Source organism: Hyla sarda, chromosome 6 (assembly GCF_029499605.1).
Source record: "Hyla sarda isolate aHylSar1 chromosome 6, aHylSar1.hap1, whole genome shotgun sequence".
In the NCBI taxonomy this organism is placed as follows: domain Eukaryota; kingdom Metazoa; phylum Chordata; class Amphibia; order Anura; family Hylidae; genus Hyla; species Hyla sarda.
The window spans coordinates 218252998-218277862 of record NC_079194.1 but is presented as its reverse complement, the minus strand read 5'-3'; the positions used below and the strand labels follow the sequence as shown (position 1 = coordinate 218277862).

Below are 24865 nucleotides of genomic sequence, written 5' to 3'. Positions count from 1 at the left end.
CCCAATTGTTGTTTTTAGTGCTGTTATAGAATTTTATATATTTTTATTTACAAAACTAATATGCTCCAAATCATCTAATTCTGACACTATTGATTGTAGCATTTATGGTACGTTTACACGTACGCAGGTTTGATGCACAGAATTTTCTGTTGCAGATTTCAGTGTAAACTAAATGACTGAGCACAGCTTCTAATCTGCAGTTACAAATTCTGCGCATCAAATCTGTGCAGGATCCTGTACGTGTGAATGTACCCTAAAGGAGTATTCCGCCCCTAGACATCTTATCCCCTAACCAAAGGATAGGGGATAAGATGTCAGTACGCCGCGGTCCCGCTGCTGGGGACCCCTGGGATCCCCGCTGCGGCACCGCGCTCTCATTACAGCACAGAGCGAGTTCGCTCTGCACGTAATGATGGGCAGTACAGGGGACGGAGCAGCGTGACGTCACGGCCCCGCCCCTCGTGATGTCACGGCCCTCCCCTTTCAATAAGTCTATGGGAGGGGGCGTGGCGGTCATAACGCCCCCTCCCATAGACTTGCATTAAGGGGACGGGCCGTGATGTCACGAGGGGCGGAACCATGACGTCACGCTGCTCCGTCCCCTGTACTGCCCATCATTACGTGCAGAGCGAACTCGCTCTGTGCTGTAATGATAGCGCGGTGCCGCAGCGGGGATCCCAGGGGTCCCCAGCAGCGGGACCGCGGCGTACTGACATCTTATCCCCTATCCTTTGGATAGGGGATTAGATGCCAGGGGCGGAGTACCCCTTTAAGGGTAAAATGACCAACATAGGCATCATTGATGGTAGATGTCTTGCTCCTATTCTATGAATGAGGGACAAGTAGCTCATTGGTGGGGGTCCGACCATTGAGATCTTCACTGATCCTGAGAATAGGTGACAGTTGGCCCCCCCGCATGTATGAACAGCATTCTATTCATTCTCTATAGGGCTTCACAAAATTGCCAAGCATACCCCTTAGTTGGAATCCCCGTGAAGATTGAATGGAGCAGTGAATGCACATGCGTCATGTTCTCTCTTCATTCCAGGGGACATTTTACCTTACATTTTGGTTAGGGATACATTTTAATTGTGGAATAATCCCTTTAAAGTAGTAGCCCAGTCCTGAAAAACTTATCCCCTATCCTTAGAATAGAGGATAAGTTTTTCAGGACTGGGCTACTACTTTAAAGGGATTATTCCACAATTTAAAAGTTATCCCATTAACCAAAATGTTTCAGATTGCAGGGGGTCCGACCGCTGGGCCCCCCGCGATCTCCTATACGGGGCCCCGGCAGCCCGCGGGAAGGGGTGTGTTGACACGCCCTCTCAATACAGAGTTATGGCAGAGCTGGAGATTGCCGAAGGCAGTGGTCGGACCCCCCGCAATCTGAAACTTTTTGGAAAGTTTTCCAGGACTGGACTACTCCTTTAAGTATACCCCTGATGTAGGTGTACATGTGTTCAATCCAAACATCAAGTTTTATTGCCAGCTGCTTACACTTTACCTGCCTCCTCATGCCGGTAGCCATCTCCTTCAGTCTTGTCTTCCACCACTTCAGAGAGATCAAAGAGCCAAGTGGGAATGAAAGTGAAGCACCAAAGCACCATCTCTCCTAAAATAACCAACTGCTCTGGAACCTTTAGGTCTGCCAACGTCTCCTTTCGGTCCTCCAGCATATACCACTTGGTAGTCATAAACAGCTTCATAATATAAAAATATCCCAGCAGAAATTATTTTAATTTCCAAATTTCTGACCCTTTATCTTTCTGTTTATTTACCTCAAGTCTAATAAGATGTGTTTAAGTTGAGGGGTTCCTGTAATGTCGGGATAGTGTTCGATAACCAATACTTGAGGAGGCATCTATTTGCTCCCAAGAGAATAACCTGCGCTACTAATGGCAGGTAAGAGACCACCTCCCTACCCCCAACGTCTGGGTGTCCCACATGAAAGAGCTGCCATGGGGCCTAGCCTTTCTTTACCTAATCTGCTCACTTCACCTATCAGGTGCGCAACTTGTTTCCAAAATCCCTAATGTGAGGAAAGCTCATTTAGCTGTGCCATATTTGGTGGTATTTGGAAAGCATAGATGGCATAGTGCAGAAGCTTAAAGGGGGACTCCACCATTTTAAGACTTATTCCCTATCGACAAGATAGGGCATAAGTGTCTGATCGTAGGGTATCGCACTGATGGGGACCCCCCCCCCCCCCTGCAAGCTCCTGAATGGTTCCCAGCTATAAAAATAAATACAACACAGACAAAGCTGATTGGGGGTTTACGATCTACAGAATAGTATGTAAATATCTGGCAAAAATGAGCCCCCATACAGCTCTGTAGACAGATTTTAAAAATCATAGGGGTCAGCAGAAGTTATTTACAGGTAGTAAGATAAATCTACCAAAGAAACCAGGTATATCTGTAATCCTACTGACCCACACAGTACACAATATAGTAAAATAAAAGGTGTAATTAAAAAGTACAATTCTTAATGCTGTATCTCCAACAGGTTAAAGTTTCTCTTTTGTTCTGTTGAAGGGAGTTTTCCGGAAGTTTATCTTTATGACACTTCTGTAAAAGAATTTGTTTATTATCCCAACGGTCGGCCTTCCACCGGTCAGCTTATTATCCTCTATCATGTGAATAAGAGAGAACCTTTGATGTGAGGATAACTCGTCTAAATAGGAACTGTAGTTTTGATAGATCAGCTGCTCATACAAGTCTATGGAGAGGGTGGCTAGGGAGAACCAGAAGCAAACAAATAGCGTACACCAGCTTACTGAGTATTAGCTTTCATTTTAGGGGTTGATTCACATCTCGGACTACTCTGTACTATTTTCCATGCTGCTGTTTCTGGGGGTGTACTTCAAAGCAGAAGCTTTACTTAGCGGGGGTCAGGGGGTGTGGTAGCCCGGGGCCAACTTACGTAGGGTGGGGGGGGGGGCACTTACTATGCTCAAGTGTTTAAGAGGCTACACAGTAAAAACTGCCCCTAATTATGCAAGTGAAGTTGAATCCTGTGACAGAACAAGGAGACATCAACCTCCGTGTAGGCTGCAGGCCACTTTAGGCCTGCTGTCTACAAGACAATGCAGGCTGCACTATGTGCTATGGCAACATGGCAGTGATGGTGCAGTCCTATGGCTTGAATTGCTCCACTTTTTATGTTGAGTTTATTTTTTCTGTGGCACTTTTTCTCTTCTTTGAAAAAGGCACAAAGGGGCATTATTGCTGTGTAGAGGCAGTAAGGGGGCACTATTAATAAGAGGTAGCTCTGAGGTGAACTTTTCGTGTTCAAGGGCAGTTAGAAGGCACTATTACAGTGTAGAAGGGCAGTAAGGGTGCACTGTTAGGGCTCGATCACATTAACGTCGGTCCCCGTTAATTTTGCAAACGGCTGTAAATAGATCCCATTGATGTCAATGGGATTTTTTTACAGTCCTTTGTCACTCGTTTGGTTCCTATTCTGTCATTTTTAGCAGAGAAAAGACGTTGCATGCTGTATTGTTTTTTTTTTCTCCATCAAAAATAACAGATTAGAAACGGATATATGAAATTTAACATTGAAGTCTATGGCAAACGGAGGAGCCTGTAATGTCATCTGTTTGCATCCGTTTTTCCAATCCATTTTTTATCCGTTATTATTTCTGAGCATGCTCAGAAGAGGTGTGAGCAACCAGGAAGTAGCCAGACAAAAATAAAAACCTGACAATAAAGGATACAAACCGATTTAAAAACTGATGCAACAGGATGCCGCTTAACCTGTTATGGCCTACAGGTATGCCATTGCGTCCTGGTACTTAAGGACCAAGGACGTACCTGTACGCCCTGTATCCTTAAGCAGCTTCGAAGCGAGCTGAACCTCTAGCTATGTCTCTGCTTTGAAGACCCAGAGAAGCAGGATAATTGTGTGTATGGAGGATAGCATCAAGACAAGGTTCAACCCACTAGCTAAGGGACAACTAAAAATTAGAGACTGAGTCTGCACAGGGGAAAAACTGGTGAAAAATACCTAATACAACTTACCTGATTTCCAGAAATAGCACCACTTCTTGGGTACACCAAAGAATCTTTCTAGAAATTTAGTTTTTTTCACGTGGACTGTAATGTGGTGAAACTTGAACCGCTTACAAGGTTTACGGGAAATCCTTGCAGCACTTCCAGCAGTAACAGAGGGGTAAATATAGTTTACCTCCAGTAACAAAAAAATTAAGTTGGGCCAAGCGAAGTACAGGAAAGTAAAGTGCGCTGTACATTGCACTGGGACTTTTTATATTGTGTTCTCTGTACTGAGACCCTTTTGCTGAATCCAGATACTTCAGACTTACTGGAACTATAGTAATAGAAATATTAAAGGGGTTATCCAAAAATGCTAAGTTATGCCCTATCCATACATCCCCTTGTTGGAAGGGGTTTTCTAGCTTCATGAAACATTGCAAAGTGGTAGAGGATGGTAGAATAAATAAATAAAACCTCATTGATGTTACCTGAGGTCTTAATACACACTGTACAGGATGCTGCAGCCAATGGCGGGCCTCAGTGGTCCCATGGAGGAGGAAGTGTGCTCAGCTTTGGTCTCCATGTTTATCACAGATGGGGAGTAGTATTATAGCTGACGCCTCTTTTCGGTGCTATATGATTACAATGGAAGTTACATTGTCTTAGGTCCCCAGCGCTGTGGCTTCGGCCTTCTCTTGTCCGCATTGGGACACTAATGTCCTGTGCACGATCCTGCAGTTTTGTAGACCACCACTGGCATGTGACCTTTAGAATGGTAGGGAGGCTATATCCTATCTATTTACTTCCTGAGAACATGAAACATTAATGGGGCACCTCATGGGAACTTTGTTGGTCCTCACATGGGGATGAGGGTCCTGGCAGTTGCTCAGTTTGCCTCCCCTCCAGCAAACCCTGACTATACTTAGCAGACACTTTGGTGGCAGAAATAAGTTGCTTCTTGTGGAATGTGAATGCTGTACACTTGCCAAATCATTAATGGTTATGTTATACACACAGTTCCTGTACATTAAATTTCAGGAGCAGAGGGAAGTGTTTATAATATTTTGCTGGAAGTATGCATAAAAGTTAGCTTACTCCTTATATTTTAAATTAAATTCTTGGTTTTATATAAATTCATTGGTTATTTACTACCTCAAACTGGCAATAACTATGCCTAAGTTAAATTGATGTTGTTTAGAGTCCTTTAACCCCCCCCCCCCCCCCCCAGGCCTACTTAAAGACAACCTTGGCTTTAGCACAGAAAGCCTTTTGCTAATTCCAGATTAATTCACTTTGCTGTTGCCTCAATGAAGAGCAGCCGGACAGGCATAGCATTGAAGAAGTCAAACGTTATCCATTCATATTCTACCTCTGGAAAATATTTTATTGGCAGTGCTGAACATGGGAGACTCATGCCTTAGCGGACAAAAGGGTAAGATCAGGGGGTGTTTGTATTAGGGGAACAATTTGTTTCATTATTTTTAGCCTAGTTCTACTCTATTGCTCCTTTTGTATGTAATTTGTATTTGTTGTTTTTGTATTTTCATAATGGCCATTTGCAGTCTCATACCAATGTAACAGCTCTGTAACTATGAATAAGAACTTGTCATAAAATTGGTAACGTTCTTTCTTTTCTGTTGATTTTTAGTTTAACATGGTTCTGCTTAAATAGTTAGATGTACTTTTGGAGCATTTGTAATATTTCTTTATTTTGTTATAGTCTTTGTTCTTTGATAGGTGTCAACAGCATTTGTGAAATATTTAGGCATATATCGGTACTGAACAAAGCTATATAAGCAGGGTTGCTCTTGCTACTTAAAGTGGTATTTCATCTAAAAGATAGGGGATACGATGTCTGATCGATCCACTACTGCTAAAAGAACAGAATGCTGGGAGCTGCATTGAGATCGCAGGGGGTCCCAGCGGCGGGACCCCAGCGATCAGATATCGTATCCCCTAAGACCGGTATACCCCTTTAAAATTGTTAGATGTCAATAATTGTTGTTTAGACTACCTATCTCCAACACTTAAAAAAAATAAAAAATAAATTAAAAAAACTCCCGTACTCCATTTCTATAATGTCACCAGTTATTGTGTTATAATTTCAAGATTTAAAATTTTGAAATTTCATTGCCAGAAAGTACACCTTTAAATTTGTGTGTGTGGTTTGGTTTAGGCAGGACTACTTCTTTCCTTAGGAAGCATAAAATGCTTATTTAATTCTATTTCTGCTTCTTGTCTTGCCAATTTTTTTTCTGGAAAGCATAGAAACATGTACCCATTTAATTTTTTTAACCCCTTCATAACATCTGCTGTACCTGTGTACTCTGGGTCTGTAAAGTAAGATCAAGAGCTGCACTCGCTTTATAGATGGTAGGTGCAATATCAATGATAACACTGATGTTGGTCACTTGACTCCTTAAAGGCTGAAATCGATAATGATTGCTGCATTGAAAAGCCTAAATGCTGTGTGTGTGTGTGTGTCACAGGCCCGGTTTTAAAGGCCCCTTTGCCTGCCATGGTAGATCTGCTTGGCAGGCTATATTAGCAGAGTGCCAATTTAACTGATCAATACAATACAATTAATTTGTCACTCAAGACCAACCAAAATAGCTAAAATTTAACAACTTTTATTAAATCCAGTTAAAACCTATAGTTACTATAAAATGGATACAGAGTCATCGGTCTACAATACATAAAGACTCAAAACAGGGTAGATTCCCTCCAGGGTCGATCCCCTATTTAACACCCTTATCAAACCCGACGCGTTTCCCCGTGGGTTAGATATGTCCACGGTTCATCAGGGGTTATACTTAAACCCCGGATACACAGTGGAGATGTATATCTTATAACTTATTCTATTCAATGTATAACAGGCAGGAAGAACACACAGAACACACAGCAAGCAGGGTTAATAAATGTACGATATAGTCTCTGTGGGATTCCTCTTCATGGATAGTCTCCAATAGTGTCTTTGATAACCAATAGACCCAAGGTCCTTGATATGACCTCCAGGTTTAGTGCCACCTCCTGAATGTCAGAGTACATCAAAGAACGCCCATATGATATAAAATAGGCTAATAAATACAATTATTTTCTTCCTCAGCAATGGCCCCTATTAGCTCCGTGTGTATATACTGATGATAACCAGGGTACTGTTGTAGCTCCCACAGAATCCACACTTTAAAGATAGGTTTCCTCCATGTGAGGGACTATGTAGCCAATAATAATTCCCACACTTCCTATACTTCACAGCAGAGAGGCTCAATATATCCCTGACTGCCACAAATCCACACAGGTAAAACTCCCTTGCTTGCTTAAGGTCTACCCTGTCTCCACTATGATCCGGGTACGGATAATGACCATACCAGACTCCGATCCAGGCTGGCGGCAATTAATTTGGCACATTTAGCATGAGTATTGTTTCTTTGTGGGATTATATATGTTAGCATACCAGTCAGTCTGTTTGCTAACGTATATCAAAAGAAAAAGGCTTCTTTCTGATGTGAACCTTTTATGAGTAGATTATCCACCCTAGGCGACCACTATAAATTGTAACTTGTATTTCTTGGTTTACATCATGGTTCAGCTTTATATAGTGGATTAAAAACTTTATTAGCAAAGTGGAAAACGGAAAGAAGTTGCTGTAGGCCAATTACTTATAGCGAAAGCATTTTCCGACCGCTTTCCTGGGATCCAAACTATTTTGTAAAGAGCGAAAACTGTGAAAAACACAAAACTCTCCGAAAAAATTAATATATTATATGCCTGACTGAAACATCAGAATTCTATGCTCTTGGAAAATGTAGGTGTCTCCTACAACTTAAAGGGGTATTCCAGGCAAAAACTTTCCAATAGTTATTAGCTTCTGAAGTTTTCTCTCTAACTGCTCAATGATGATACCACAGTTAGACAGAAAACAGCAACTCAACTTCAGAAGCTAATAACTATTGGAAGGATTAAGATTTTTTTAATAGAAGTAATTTACAAATCTGTTTAACTTTCCGGAGCCAGTTGATATATAAACATTTTTTTTGCCTGGAATACCCCTTTAATTTTGTATGTGTAAGGCCATGGCAGAATGTTAACAAAAAAAAATTCAGCATGGACAATCCACTGCAGCAGAGTTCCATTGATTTCAATGGGATTCTGCTTCGCTGTGCACAAAGCGGAATTTCCTTGATGTTTCGTCTGCTGAAAGAATAGACATGTCTATTCTTTCTGCGGATTCTGCTCAGAAATGTATTGCTGTCTATGGAGACAGCTCATTTCCGAGCGGTCGTAGTGCCGGCATGTTCTGCCTAGGCGAACATTCCGCTGTTTAAATATGGCCTAAGGCTTTATAGTTTCTCCTTTTACTATAATTGGTTACTAAATTATATGCATATATAGTAGGTTCTTGTATTTTTCAATTAATGACATTTATAATTACAGGTCATGGGACTGTCAGGGAGAATAGTCCATTTCTCAGAAACTCTGAGGCACACAAAGGCAGTGAGTTCTATGACAGGAACTTGGCGTTATTCGAGGTGAGTCTAAATACATACATTTTTAGATTTTCCTATTGGGCGTTATATACATAATTATATGCACACAGTTTTTTTTGTCTAGTTTTCCTGTAAACCGACCATTTTGGGTTGTTTTATGGCAAAAAAAAATAAAAAAAAAATAAAATTGAATAATGTGTGAAAATAGCATATTAGTCACAGTGCTGCAATACGTACCGATATGGATAATAATCGTAAAGGTATTATGCAAATAGCTTACAACTACAGAATGCCCTTGAAATTTGTCACTGGTTTACAACATCTTTAGGGGTATAGAGACTTTAACAAATGTAAGGCTCCATATTTTAGATCCTTTGTAGGTAATATTGCTGTCATGTAGCCTCCAACTACTTGACTTATGTGTATGTCACTAGATTTCCAGCCCCCTGGTAAACTACAAGAAGAAAATAGAGTTAAACTGTACCGGGGCAGCCGCATTGGCTTCTATACATCCCACCAGCTTTCAATGATAGATCTGTGCCTATACCTAAACAGCGAGCAATCTGTCAATCAATAAACAAAACTAGAAGGAAACCCATTTTTATATATTAAATTAAAGCTAGAAGAAAAAAAAATTCGAATTTGTATAAAACTGAAATGTTCAGATTATATATGTTTTCCCTTTTTATAGGAAGAACTGGACATCCGACCTAAAGTTTCTTCTCTCCTGAGCCGCCTTGTAAACTACACAAATCTAACACAGGGAGCAAAAGAGCATGAAGAAGCGGAGAGTGGAGATGGGGCTCCTAAAAAAGTATTCAAGGTAAATTGAATGCAGGATTGATTCATAATCTGAAGTTGAACCAATAAACTGTTAATAAAGTTATGTAGACGTAGGGACCCATATGACAGGCAGGAGAAAACTCAACCATAAAGTGTTTTATTTTTCATAAAGACGTTATAGCGTAATAGCAGATTCAAATTGACTTGTACAAATCTGCTGTTAAATCAGAACCATTTCTGCAACATAATAAGCAGGATTTCAGCATCATAAAGGGGTACTCTGCATCTAGACATTTTATCCACTATCCAAAGGACCCAGCGGCGAAACCCTCGCAATCTCGGCTGCGGCACCCCAGACATCCAGTGCACGGAGCGAACTTCGTTCCGTGCATGATGACTGGCAATGCAGGGCGGACGCTTGTGATGTCACGGCCATTCCACCTAAATGCAAGTCTATGGGAGGACGGCCGTCACGCCCCCTCCCACAGACTTTCATTGAGGGGAGGTGGTGGTGACGTCACGATTGGGACGAGGCCATGACGTCACAAGCCTCTTGCACGGTACCAGATGCTCTAAATGAATGTCGGGTGCAGCAGGGAGATCACGGGGGTCCCCAGCAGCGCGACCCCCATGATCAGACATCTTATCCCCTATCCTACTCTTCTTCTGAGGTGTGGCAAAAGTTTAGAGTATTGCTACGGTTTCCTATATTTACTACTTATTCTCCTCTATGGTAAAATCCTGGCGCCTCTGAGTTAAATTCAATGACGGATGTTACGCTCTGGATCTCATTTGGGATCCTGTATCTTTCTCAGTTATATGATGGACCGGCCTTGAAGTCATTTGCCCAGCTGCAGGAAGAATTTGCAGTACCTCACTCACATTTTTTTCATTACCTGCAGCTGAGGCATGCTCTTGAAGCGCAGGCCCGGGCTTGTGACTTGACGGTCGGTTCCTCGACTATAGTGAATGATCTCTTTACCACATTATCCACTAAGGGTGTCATCTCAATGTTATATAGGGAATTGTTATCCTCTTATCATGCTGCCTATCCTCTGACTATTAAGGAGAAGTGGGAAGGGGATATCGGTCCCATATCAGGTGAGCAATGGGAACAAATTTTAACCGTGACCCCGAGATTGGCTGTATCAGAGGCACACTGGGTGTCCCAAATTTTTCTATTACATCGGGTATATTGTACCCCTGCATATCTACATAGAATTGGGGTGCGTCCAGACTCCTGCTGTCCCCGTTGTTCATTACCGGATGCTCACCTATTGCACGTGATGTGGGATTGCACCCATCTGGGTCAATTCTGGACTGAAGTGGGGCGGTTGGTTCAGAGAGTGTATGGTTGCCCACTTGACTTATCAGCCTTGTGAGTAGGACAAGCAGAGCTCCTGACCTGTCAATCATCCTTCTGTGTGAGATGGGAGCGTGTCAGAGCCTCAGTGTACAGAGCCCTGCTTGTCGTCGGTGCACAGAGAGCCCTGCTTGTCGTCGGTGCACAGAGAGCCCTGCTTGTCGTCGGTGCACAGAGTGCCCTGCCTGTCACCTCACATTTCCTGTATTTGGTCTCTTTACAGAGACGCACAGGCAATAGCTGCAGGGACAAAAATATACACCTTTTTTAACCAATGTATATTACAAATGTTGTTTTCTACATTTATATAAAAAGTTTTTGCTAATGACAGGTACACTTTTTAATGGACCCTTGTGTTTTTTTTTTTTTTTTTTTTTTTTTTTTTTTTAACTTTGTCAACTATGTAAAGCTGACTGTATGAAATGGCGGTCAGCCATAGAGGTATCTCTCTCAATCCTCACCATACACTTAAGAGGGAAGAATTAAGAGGCCATCATACATGCTTAGCCGATCTCAACAACATAAATCTAATGTGTGTGGCTAGCTTAAAGCAAAACTGTCATTTAAATTAACTTTTGACATGTTACACAGACATGTTAAATATGAAGATTGGTCAGGTTCTCAGTGCACAGACGGACTCCAATCATTATTGTCTTTGGAGCCTGTTTCAAAGGCCAAGCAAAGGAATGAAGCTGCTGCATTCATTCGTCAGCCTGTTAAGCTTTAACCCCTTACTGAGCAATGAACTATATCCCTCATGGGGCCATTAAGCCTATATTCACACACAGAATTTCCGCATGTGGAATTCTGCACAGATTTCACATGCGTATTCAGCATCAAATTAAAAATCCCAATAGACTTTCAATAAGATCCCGCACTCCCATTCACACTTCAGAATTTCCATATGCGGCTTCCACACGGAATCTATACAAGCCAGAAACCAACCAACTAAATAAATGCGGGTGCAGAATTGGTGCAGAAATTCGGCTGAGATGCCGAAGGGCCGCTGGACCACCGATGACTCCTTTAAAAAACTCTTTAGATGCTGTGACCACTAGTGATCTCCGACTTGAGTCATTACCGGCAGATGTCAGCTGCAGATAGAAGCCAAAACCTGCTTGTTATGGCACAGGCTAGGAGCTTTCTGTCTGGCCATGTAAAAGGGCTCAAAATAGAAACAAAAGCAACATAATCTTAGATTTGTCAGAACCTGTGTAGAGGAAGAGTGGCGCAGTTGCCCATAGCAACCAATAAGATTACTTCTTTAATTTTTAAAAAGGCCTCTGGAAAATGAGAAGCCATCTGGTTGCTATGGGCAATGGCACCACTCTTACTCTGCACAGGTTTTGATAAAACTGCCCTAAATTTTACAAGTTTTTTTTTAATTATATTTTGTCTATGCACCACTCAAAGCCCTGTTGTGTGTGTGTGTGTGTGTGTGTGTGTGTGTGTGAATATACCAATGTTCCACGGTTTACATACAGCCCTGTGTAACCCTGTTTTACAGTATGTGAATCTTTTAAATCCTGGACAGCTGGTATTTCCTGAGGATTAGTTCCAAAGGCACTAATCTTGTATATTTGACATAATTAGTGATCTCAAAGCAGCACAAGATCATTTGCTGTAGCCGTGACTGTCTTTAAAGGGGTACTCCGGTGGAAAACTTTTTTTTTTTAATTATTATTATTATTTTTTTTAATTAAATCGACTGGTGCCAGAAAGTTAACCTCTTAAGGACGCTGGGCATATCCATACGCCACCGTTTTAAAGTCCTTAAGGACTGAGGGCGTATGGGTACGCCCGTGGTAATTTTGGTCCCCGCCATTTGCCGGGCGGGGACCGGGGTGACTGCTGATATCCATCAGCAGGCAACCCGTGCAAACCTCTGGGGGAGGGGAGGGGGTCAATTCAGACCGGCGATTTATGGCTTTTCCGGGTCAATCGGGTCTCTGACTCGGGGGGGGGAGAAAGGGTGAATGGGGCTGTCCGAGACCGCCCCATTCACCCTTACCCAGCAGGAGTGAGGTGGCACGGGCCACCTCACGATCACGTGATTGATCGGTCGGAACGACCAACTAATCACGACCCTGCTGGGCGGTGATCGGGACGGCGATCATGGCGGGGGTCTCTTACCTTCCCTGTTCCGGCGGGGGTCTACTCTGGTGCAGTGGCGGCGACAGGAGCAGCAGGATTGGTGGTGGCGGTTCCGACGGCAGGATACAGCAGGAGGTGAGGCCTGTTCACCTCCTGCTGTTGCTTAACAACAACTCTTGGCATGCAACGCCAAAGGGCATTCTGAGAGTTGTAGTTTTGCAACAGCTGGAGTTCCAACTACAACTCCCAGCATGCCCTTTTGGTAGCCTGTGCATGCTGGGGGTTGTAATTATGCAACAGCTGGAGGCACATTTTTTCTATGAAAAAGTGTGCATCCAGCTGTTGCATAATTACAACTCCCAACATGTACAGACTACCAAAGGGCATGCTGGAAGTTGTAGCAGTGTGCTTCCAGCTGTTGCAAAACTACAACTCTCAGCATGCCCTTCGACAGCCCTTCATGCTGATTGTTGCAGTTTTTCAACAGCTGGAGACATATTGGTTGTGAAACAGAGTTTGTTACCCAACTCAGTGTTTGTTACCTAACTCAGACTGTACATTCTGGGAGTTGTAGTTTTGCAACAGCTGGAGGTTTGCCCCCCACCCATGTGAATGTTCAGGGTACATTCACATGGGCGGGTTTACAGCGAGTTTTCTGCTGCAAGTTTGAGATGTGGCAAGTTTTCCGCTGCAGCTCAACTTCCCAGCGAGAAACTCACTGTAAACACGCCCATGTGAATGTACCCTAAGAAACACTACACTACACAAAATAAAAAGGAAAACGCTACATGTGCACATACCCCTACCCATTTACCCCCCCCCCCCCCAATGAAAAAAAAAAGTTTCCAAAACGGAGCCTTCAGCTGTTGAGAAAAAAAAAACAACTCACAGTATTGCCAGACAGCTACTTACTGTCAAGGCATGCTTGGAGTTGGGCAACAGCTGGAGACACCCTGTTTTGGGTGTCTGGTTTTACAGCGGTTCTGACATAAATGCAAAAAAGTAAATACCCACGTGTGACCCCATTTTGGAAACTACACCCCTCACGGAATGTAACAAGGGGTATAGTGAGCCTTAACACCCCACAGTTGTTTGACGAATTTTTGATAAAGTTGGATGTGAAAATGAGGGGGAAAAATGTTTTCCCACTAAAATGCTTGTCTTGCCCTACATTTTTCATTTTCACAAGGGAGAATAGGGAAAAAGCCCCACAAAATTTGTAGCCCCATTTCTTCTGAGTATGAACATACCCCATATGTGGATGTAAAGTGCTCTGCGGGTGAACTACAATACTCAGAAGAGAATGTGTTCGAAATTGAAGGCCATGTGTGTTTACAATGGACCCCCCACATGTGACCCCATTTTGGAAACTACACCCCTCACGTAATGTAATAAGGGGTGCAGTGAGCATTTACATCCCACAGGTGTCTGACAGATTTTTGGAACAGTGGTCCGTGAAAATGAAATATTTAATTTTTCATTCAACAGCCCACTGTTCCAAAGATCTGTCAAATGCCAGTGGGGTGTAAATGTTCACTGCACCCCTTATTAAAATCTGTGAGGGGTGAAGTTTCCAAAATGGGGTCACATGTGGGGGGGGGGGGGGGGTCCATTGGTCTGGCTCCACGGGGGGGCTTTGTAAACTCACATGGCCTCCCACTTCTATTCCAACCAAATTCCCTCACCAAAAGCTCAATGGCGCTCCTTCTCTTCTGAGCACTGTAGTTCGCCCGCAGAGCACTTTACATCCACATATGGGGTATTTCCATACTCAGAAGAAATGGGGTTACAAATTTTGGGAGGCTTTTTCTCCAATTACCCCTTGTGAAAAAGAAAAATTTGGGGTAACACCAGCATTTTTGTGAAGATTTTTTATTTTACACGTCCAACTTTAGCGGAAATTTGTCAAGCACCTGTGGGGTGTTAAGGCTCACTGTACCCCTTATGTTCCTTGAGGGGTGTAGTTTCCAAAATAGTATGCCATGTGTTTTTTTTTTTTTTTTTTTTTGTTTGTTTGTCTTGCTGTTCTGGCACCATCGGGGCTTCCTAAATGCAACATGCCCCCTAAAACGTTTTTCAGCTAAATTTGCTTTCCAAAAGCCAAATGTGACTTCTTCTCTTCTGAGCATTGTAGTGCGTCCGCAGTGCACTTGACATCCACACATGGGGTATTTCCATACTAAGAAGAGATTGGGTTACAAAGTTTGGGGGACATTTTCTCCTTTAACCCCTTGTAAAAATATAACATTTGGGGGGGAAAAAATAAATAAAAAAATTAATTTAGGAACTGTCCAGAGTAGGAGAAAATCCCCATAGCAAACATGTGCTGCTATGGACAGAGATGTCAGTAGAGAGGACTGTTCCAAAAAGAAAAGAATTTCCCCTGTAGTATTCAGCAGCTAATAAGTACTGTAAGGATTAAGATGTTTTAATAGAAGTAATTTACAAATCTGTTTAACATTCTGGCAGCAGTTGATTAAAAAAAAACCAAAAAAAACATTTCCACTGGAGTACCCCCTTTAAATCAGTCTTTATAAGGAAAAAAAGCAACTTTACGCCCTTGTAACTTTGTTTGGCTCCAACTATACATTTATAGCACATTTCGTTGTCCTAAACTACTTTAATGGCTATACACCTAGGATAAGTCAGCGAAACTCTGCATGATCGACCATTAGTCTGCATTGTGATTCATGAAGCCTCCATATAAATCAGATGTGATGAAGAGGGATCGGGAATGCTGCAGTTCATCATGGCTAATTCTTTGTTCCTATAAATGTGTCAAGCTTAAGGTATACGTTTATGAAGGAGGCAGAATAATTATGTGGTCAAAAGGTTCAATGTAAGGCTTGTTTTACCCATTAGATAAAAAAACAAAAAACAAAAAAAACAACCTTGTTTGTGTTGGCAGTATTTAAAAATACCTTTTTTATGCTTTATTTATAAGGCTATAGTCTAGTATAGTCTAACTATGGGACTTTTGATTAGAATATAATTTAATGGTAATGTTGTCTGTGAAAGAGCAAATGCAGGATAATAATCTAGGATAAACCTTGAGACTTCATAGTTGTAGTAGTTATCTTGGCATTGATCCTTGGCTATGTTGCGGCTGAGGATTTGTTCTGGGGAGAAATGGAATCCAGAGTTACCTTTTTGTGTTGGTTACTGACCTGTGTAAACATTAAAGGTTATCTTGCCTTCTGATGTATTGCTTCACTTAGTATTTATAGTTGTGTAGTGCAGATCGCTGCTTATCCCCCCCCCCCCCCCCAACCATCTTGATCTGTTAGGATGTGTCCTCTCTGTTTGTTTTTTTTTTTTTTTTTTTTAAATGGCTCACTCTTAAAGCGCTGAAACCTGTTTTTTAAAGGTTTCCTTGTATCTTTTTTTTTTGGGCAAAAAGACAACAAAGTCTACTCCAACAGATGGTGGTGTAAAACGATCGTATTGTTGCTGTAAACTTGTAAAATTCATTGCCCTGTGACTTTAGAGCAATAAAATGACATATATTAAAGAAATGGACGTCATTGTTTCTATGGGTTTTAGTGTGGATTAGTAGTAAGGTTATTGGGGGATGATTTTTTTAAAATATATTTTATTTAGAGGTGAGCGAATCGAAGCTCACTAACACAAATTTGTTACGAATTTCAGGAAATATTCAATTTGCAATGAATGCGAATATCACCGAGATTCTGTTGCATGAATCGCTTCATTTAACTCTTTATTCACTGCGGTGCAGGCTCCAAGGCATCTAAAATGGCGGATCCACATGTCAGTACATGGGGCAAGGAATGCTGGGAAGGGAAGTAGGCAGGATGACCCTGAATCACATGCAGGATACAGCCTATCAGCAGCCAGTCACCCCTGTGATGTCACAGCCCTATATAATCGGCAGCCATTTTTCGTCTCCTCATATCATTCATTACACTGCATACAGATAGGACGGACAGCGTGTGTGTTACACAGAAAAGCTCATTCCAGCAGCGTTTCACATCCTAGTCACATCAGTGTTCTGGTGGACAGAGCAGTGTATATATTTTTTTAACTGAAAAGGATTTTTACTGCAGCTGCAGGCATTAACCTCCAAGTCACTTTCTTCGGCATAGTATTACAGAGAGGGGCAGATAGCTGTATGTTGCCTCAACTTTATAAAACTCAGCAGAGGAGGCAGGAATAATTTTTCAGCGCAATTCAGTGTCTTTGTTCCACAAAAAATCATCTACTGGTTATACTAGTCTGTAGACGGTATAATACCCAGCAGTCCATTCCTAATAGTCTTTGACAAAGTGCAATTTTGTGTTTAGTACACAGCTTATTTTGGCTGCAGCACTGTTGTGTACTGCTGGTGTTTTACAAAAATATGTTTTTGTTTTTTTTAAGGGTACTGTAGCGCATTTTTTCTGCCCTCATCAGTGCATACTACATTTCTACATCTAAGTAGTGTACTATTTTGTACCTGTATACTGTTTTAAGCGTAGTGAAGCCTATTGTACTCCCCTCATATACGCAATAAGTATGTCAGGCAGAATAGTGACAGGACATGCACAGAGGAGTGGCAGAGGCCTAAATTCATCAGGCGCAGGCAGAGGTCGCAGGAAAGTAGGGGTGTGTGGCAGCCGGAGTCGCAGTGAGAGGTCTGCGCTCCCTCTGTCAGCTAGCAGTCGTGTTGCAACCAGCAACCCAGCAGCCGTGATTGATCGGTTCACTCGGTCATCCACTTCATCCCAAGTGACATCCGACACCCCCAGTCAACAGTTGGTGGGTTCCTCAGACTAAACCCTCAGTTGGCATGGCCCTCATGCTGCTGCTTCCACCTCTAGGCTCTGTCATTGTGCTTCTCTATGGTCTCCTCATACTGATGCTGCCACCTCCAGGCTCTTTGTGCTGCTCTATGGTCTCCTCATGCTTATTCTATCACCTCCAGGCTCTCTCATTGTGCTGCCATGGATACTGCAAACATAATTAAGGTACTGGTCCCCAGTTTCAGAAATTCCTTGAATTAGGGTCACTTTCAGGACTCCTGATGCCACCTCCAGGCTGTGGCATTTAGCCACTATATGGAATCCTCATACTGATGCCACATCCAGGCTCTGTCATTGTGCTGCCATGTGACTCCTTGTTAGATTTGGTCCTTTGTACCCACACGCCGGGGCCTGGGTAACTAAAACTTGGGAGTTAAAAGTTCAATTAAAAAAAAATTCAATTTCAAAATCTTAAATTACTATTTAAAATTCTTAAATTTCAATGGTCTCCTCATGCCTCTGCCAACTCCACGCTGTGCCATTCAGACACTTTATGGACTTCTCATGCTTCAGCCACCTCCAGGCTGTGTCATTCAGCCACTATATGGTCTCCATATATTGACTGTGTATTGTAGGAAACATGTGGGTATCCTTGAGTTACTCTGCCAGCTTTATTGCCATGTTGATACCAGATCAGTAATAAAATGAATATTGCCAAGGACTAGCAGAAAGAGGGAACTGTGGATACTGACCACCTGCTGTTGGAATTGACTGACTATCCAAGGTGGTAGATTTACCATTTTGAAGTTCCTCAGTTCCAGTAGGCTTTAAAGAGGCACTGTCATTGTTAAAAACTTTTCATATATTGCAGGACTCATTATAATATGACATTTCACAATATACACCTGTTAAAAAAAAAAACAAAAAAAAAAAAACATTTCACCTGAAATTCAAGCTCAAAATAGCCACCACTAGGGGGGTCGCCTGTCTTTTAGCCAGACAGACTAGTATAGATTTTACAGCATACTGGATACCGGCCGTAAAGCATACCGGTATCCAGAATAGGAGATTTCTATTGTGTATGCGAAACTACAGATAAAGGATGTGTGGACATGCTGGGAGCTGTCGTTTTAAAACAACTGGAGGCAACACAAACCTTGCAGCTTCAGTTGTTACTAAACTACAACTCCCAGCATGCTGAAATAGTCAAAGCTTTCTCGGACTCCTGAATGACAAAGAAGTTGATCAGACATTCAGGAGTCTGTGAAAGATGAATGACACTCATAGTGACAGCTATGCTGATTAGCATCCAGCTTTAATAGGAGAAGATAAAACAGATAGAACATGTATTCATAAAAATGCTGAACTTTTATCTAAATAATCCTTGCACTAATTTTATAAAGATCTATTCTTATATTTATACATTTTATCCTGTTATGAATTCACCATAATGTCTTCTGATTACTGCAGGCAAGCTCCAAGTATCTTAGTCTGACACATGACACAGCATAAAACCAGAGAGGAAAGGGTTACAGAGTAGAGAGTACTGATTGGCTGACTGCACAGGCTTGCTCGTGTGAGGGAGACAGACTGACACGCCCCCTCCAGCCTGCACAATGAAAAAGTAACTCACCAGCAGATAAATGCTTATATCTCTGGATATATAGGCCCAAGACACATAAAAATTATATGCACATGATCAGGATTGGGCCCTGAGTAACATATCACTTTTTTTTCTTTTTTTGCACTATGACAGGTACGCTTTAAGTCGTTCATTGTTTGTTGGGGTTCTTCAGTTGCAAAATTAAGTTGTATCATGTTTTACTGTTCCTCCGATGAGCTAATGTCACTGGAACACACACTGTACCTATTGTCATCTAATGATGGATCCTTTTCTTCAGAGAACTTATGTATTTTATTATTTTGAATGTCAGGTGGTTTTCTGACAATTTCTGATTATAAAGGAATTTTGAAATCTTGGACAAAGGTAAAAATAAGTATTTTTAAGCGTACTGTAGCACATTTTTCTGCCCTCCATAAGTGCATTCCACATACCTACATCTAAGTAGTGTACTATTTTGTACCTGTTAATCTGTCAAGGGTCTATATACTGTGAAAGGACAGACAATAGTACACACCTGCTGCTGTTCTAGACAAATACTGTTTTGAGTGAAGTGAAGCGTTTTGTACTCCCCTCATATACTCAATAAGTATGTCGGGCAGAGTAGTGAAATTTCAATTTCAAAATCTTAAAGGGGTTATCCAGCATAAAGTGATTTTACAAATTCCATTTTCCTCCTTCCCACACATCAGCTACCCCACCCATTGAAACTAAATGAGCTGCAGACCTGTGGTCTTCAATCAGGATGCCTACAGCTGTTTATTAGTTGCAGATTGATCTCTCCACCCATTGAAGCAGACAGGCTCCCTGTCATCAACTGACTAGTGAGTCAGGTCTCTGCCGCATTGCAAGATGGGAAAAATTCAGAGACAGCAGTCATTTTGTATGCTGGTAAAAATAAATATTGGGGTGAAAATCACTGAAGAATTGTGAGAAAACAGTCACACACAGGTACAGACAGACATTATATTATGGACTACACTAACTTTACAGCCCCTGTAGCATAGTCAAATAAAAAAAATTCCTGGAATACCCATTTAAATTTTAATTCCAGGCTGTGTCATTCAGGCAATATATGGTTTACTGATTCTGCTGGGTCTGGGAATAAAAATGTTGTTCTGGTAGCACTAGCTACCATAAATCTTCAATTTAAATGTAAAAATTAATGTTTTAAAGCGCAACTCTCATGGAAATTATACCCCCCAGACTAATAACATGATAGTATAGAAGATGATACGTGTAATGCAGCTGCACTTTTGGCTGCTGTTTATCACACTCTATCAGAAGGAAAATAGATTTATCGTGCGGTCAGCAACAGACGGATAGGCGTGGCTGGGGATCGTAATGCCCCACCTCCGCCACGCCTATCCCCTGTAAGTGAGCGCTGGACCACTGTGTGATTGACACACAGGTCCCCCCCCGATGTCCAGGATGTGCGGGCTGGCGTGACTCCACTGAGCCTATACATATAATGTGCACCTTTATGTTATATGATATACAGTGCCCGTACTCCTTTCTTCTCATGGTGCCGGAGACGCGCTGCTTCTGCTTTCACTATAGGTAGAGAGCTCGCTCCCCGTCTCTAGCACTTCGCAGGCGCACTGAGCTGGCGGCAGACAACGGGAGCGAGCTCACTACCTGTAGTGAAAGCAGAAGCAGCGCGTCTCCGGCACCATGAGAAGAAAGGAGTACGGGGGAGGTGATGACCTCACCACATGGACTTGCACCTTGTTTGGCTTTCTATGGATTTTAATAAGGACGAATAAAATGGACGTTTTACCAGTGCTGTGAATTTCTATTTTTCAGTTCTACACCCCTGTTGAGGCTCTCTGTAGGCCATAAATAGCCATTTATAATATAGATTTGCCGCAAATAAATTCAGATCAAACCAAATTTTTTCAAAAAATTCGGTGAAACGTCCGAATCAAAATTCTCAAAAGTTCGCTCATCTCTAATTTTATTGATAATGTAATAGTTTTATGTAAAGAGACATTGACATTTTCCTCTGGTTCAGTAGCTGGTTGTGTACTGGTTGATGCTTGTTCAGTGTCACAAGTTAGTGACCTATTTTCACTGGTAGTTATTAAAAAAATTGACTTCTGATTAAAGCTTTCCTCACCTCAGGAGTCCTGCAAAGCGTGACAGAGAAATGTAAAATTTCCTGAGATTGTGTGTGGGTCACATTCTGAGTTGAAAACGTCTTGCTCTTTAGGATTGAGTGAAATTCGTGTCTCTCTTACCTTGTATTATGATTTTTTTAAAGTAAGCGAGATTCACGCTCATGCAGTGAAGTTCACCTTAATGCGTGCCATATTGCTTAATACGTGCTTTATTGGCATTAACCCTACTTGCCAATAGTTTAAAATTTTCCAAGGACACTGCCTCATATTGAAAAGCAAACGCAAATTTATGAAAACAGAGCCCAAAACTTAGCGCTTTACAGCATTCCTGCAGTGTCAATGGCGGCCTTAAATGCTTTTCAGAACTTTAATTATGACAATTATGTGTAAGGCCACGTTTTTTATCTGTGGCACTGCTTCTATTCTGTAAGACTGTTCTATGGAGATAACTCTCACTCTTGCTGTATATCCTGATATTTAATTACCATATATTCTGTTTTACTTTTTTGTCTTTCAGTCACCCAGTATGGGCACACTGATGGGTGTCTACCTTCCGTGTCTGCAGAATATCTTAGGAGTGATACTGTTTCTTCGACTGACATGGATAGTGGGCACAGCTGGAGTACTCCAAACCCTCCTCATTGTTCTAATATGCTGTTGCTGCGTAAGTACATTTTTAATATTCAAAAGAAGAGTGTAATGTCCGGCACTGCTGCTGATATTCTCACGTTACTGGACTATGGGACGTGTAGGAGTGTTCCCCGAAGTGTTGGTGGTGCTCTGACTGTAAGTGGTGGATCACAAATCTTGAAGCAAAGAGGAATGGTAGAAAAAGTCGGCAGACTCACCAAAGACTTCTTTTCCAGGGTAATTTCTTTATTTCATACTCACATATAAAAAGTAGATACAAAAGGTGGGAGAGAGGGATCGCAGTGGGGGGTATTCACTGTCTGGCGACAGACTCTGTTTCGCTCGGTACTCGAGCTTCTTCTGGCCAGAAGAAGCTCGAGTACCGAGCGAAACAGAGTCTGTCGCCAGACAGTGAATACCCCCCACTGCGATCCCTCTCTCCCACCTTTTGTATCTACTTTTTATATGTGAGTATGAAATAAAGAAATTACCCTGGAAAAGAAGTCTTTGGTGAGTCTGCCGACTTTTTCTACCATTCCTCTTTGCTTCAACATTTTTAATATTGGCTATTAGTTTTGCAATAGCTGCAGGCACCCTGGTTGGGAAACACTGATCTTGAGGGTTTAAAGCAACTGCCAATTGTTCAGACTAGCGAGCAATGCCAGAAAATAGGGAGGGCACAGTTGGACTCGCTTGCATCATTCTGCTTTGGCCAGGCCTGACTAGAATAGGCAAAAATAGCATGGGACTGGGGCATGTGAGTATTCTCGGGGACATGTTTCTCAACCTGTGGCTCTCCAGTTGTTGCAAAACTACAACTGCCATCTTGCCATTCCGTCGGTGCACGATGCGCACTGCAAGCTGTTATGGTGGAAATGTCTCTATTAACATACACAGCAAGATGGAGAACATGATGTGGGGGCAGGGCTAAACTACTGTTTGTAGCTGCAAGCTCTGTCCATTCTCCGAACGAACTGCACTATTAGAATTAAATAAAGGCTTCCCTGTCATCTCAGCATTGGTAGTTTGTGTGTGTTTGTTTTAATTTTACCTTTCCAGGCTCCAAAACATTTTCTGAAAATTCCTGACTAGACCCTTTTTAATCCCTTCCCACATAAGGACATAGATGTATGCTCCAATGCTGTGAAGGTCATATGGAAATTGCTCTGGACTCAAGTTTAGTCCATATATGGAGCAGCCCAAGGGCCGCAACTATTAGATGGCAAGGGGCGCTGCTGGCTATTAACCCTTCAGCTGCCTCTGTATTAAAGGGGTACCCCTAGACATCTTATCCCCTATCCAAAGGATAGGGGATAAGATGTCAGATCGCTGGGGGATCCCGGCTGCTGCACCCACCTTTACGGTTTCCACCTCACACTGGCAACGCTGGAGGCTTCGGAGCCCGACCACAATGGCGAACGAGCGTCACGACTCCGCCCTGTGTGACATCACGCCCCGCCCCTCAAAGCAAGTCTATGGGAGGGGGCTTGATGGACCTCCCATAGACTTGCATTGAGGGGGCGGGGCATGACATCACACGAGGCGGACTCGTGACGCTCGTCCACCATTGTGGTCGGGCTCCGAAGCCTCCAGCATTGCCAGTGTGAGGTGGAAGCCATACAGGTGGGTACAGCAGCCGAGATCCCGGGGGCCCCTATCAGCGGGACCCCGGCGATTTGACATCTTATCCCCTATCCTATGGATAGGTGATAAGATGTCTAGGAGTGCGGAGTACCCCTTTAAGACTTGAGATTGAAGAGGAAGAAGACGTAGGCTCTCGCGCCATCTGGAAATTAGAATGAAGATTGAGGAATATTAAACAGATGGGCCAGCATATATGAGGAAGGAGACAGGGAAGCTAGGAAAGCAGACTCCCCTCTCCATTGCGAAAAAGACCAGATTAGCTTGTATTCCGCTTAGAGCAGTGATTGGCCAAACGGTGCCGGACAATCTCTGCTCTGAGCGGCATTTATAAATCAGTGATGTGAATTTCTCTTCACATCAGTGGCCGGAGCACAGAACAGATGTGCTCTGCATCTCAGGAATGTAAAGTACTATCGCAACGGGTGTCAGGAGTGACAACTACTGCGATCTGTCCCATACTGCAGGTACTACTGCTCCCAACATGGAGCACACTCGGTTATATGCTGGGAGCTGTAGTACCTTCAGACAGACAGATCGCAGCAGGTGTCACTCCTGACACCCATTGCGGTCGTCCATTAAAATCTGGAAAAGCGGGCGGCACGCCGCACCACTCCGGTACCCTGTCTGGCACTGTACTCGGCTGTGATGTGAAGTTCTCTTCACATCACAGGTTCATATATATCGCTGACAGGTGTAGTAGAAGTAGTACCTAAATAATGTTGAAAATAGAGAATAAAGTTGAAAAGTATTATAAATAAAACACACTTTATAAAACATTACTAAAATACATTACAAATAAAAAGTTTAACAAAACTATTAAAAAATATATATTTTTACAATTACATGCTCTTTTATACATTTTTAATATTGACTATATTTTTAGGTCACTGCCTGCTTACATACATTGGTCCCTGATTGAAAATTTATTAAACTTTAGTTCTAAAAAATATAAATTTCAGTGCTTACAATTTTTTTTCTATCCCTACTGTATTTTTTTATATATTTTTTTTAATGGTAACCTACAAGGAAAAAAAAGCTAATTCCATAATAAAAAATAAAATAAAAACTGCCCGCAAAAATGTAAATGTTCTTTATATTAAATTTTTTTTTTAAATAAAATAAAAAGCCAAAAGGGCTTTAAAAAAAAAAAAAAAAGGCTAAAAATGTCAATTTTTTTTTTGTTTCACTGTAGATTTTGTGATTAAAATAAGTGATGTCATAACAAAATACTGTTGTTCCAGTATAAAACAAGCCCTCTGTTAATGTAAAAATGAACGAGTTATATTTACTAGGAGTAAAATCGAAAAATGAAAACTGGCATGAAGGGTGTAACATTCATTTAAAAAATAAATAAATAAATAAATGTGTTTATTTGCTGCGTGACTT

General features: G+C 42.0%; 1 protein-coding gene across 2 annotated transcripts in view; it reads left to right on the top strand.

Moving 5' to 3' along the window:
• SLC12A4 (solute carrier family 12 member 4) overlaps positions 1-24865 on the top strand; it is a 71456-nt gene that overhangs the window by 3243 nt on the left and 43348 nt on the right. The window contains exons 1-4 of one of the 2 annotated variants that reach the window (XM_056526446.1): positions 5311-5430; positions 8433-8527; positions 9177-9308; positions 21723-21869. In XM_056526446.1, coding sequence (XP_056382421.1) covers positions 5400-5430; positions 8433-8527; positions 9177-9308; positions 21723-21869 — 405 coding nt within the window. In that variant the 5' untranslated portion in view covers positions 5311-5399. Of the gene's footprint in view, positions 1-5310; positions 5431-8432; positions 8528-9176; positions 9309-21722; positions 21870-24865 lie in introns of those variants that run through there. The other variant, XM_056526445.1, reaches the window with a different exon arrangement.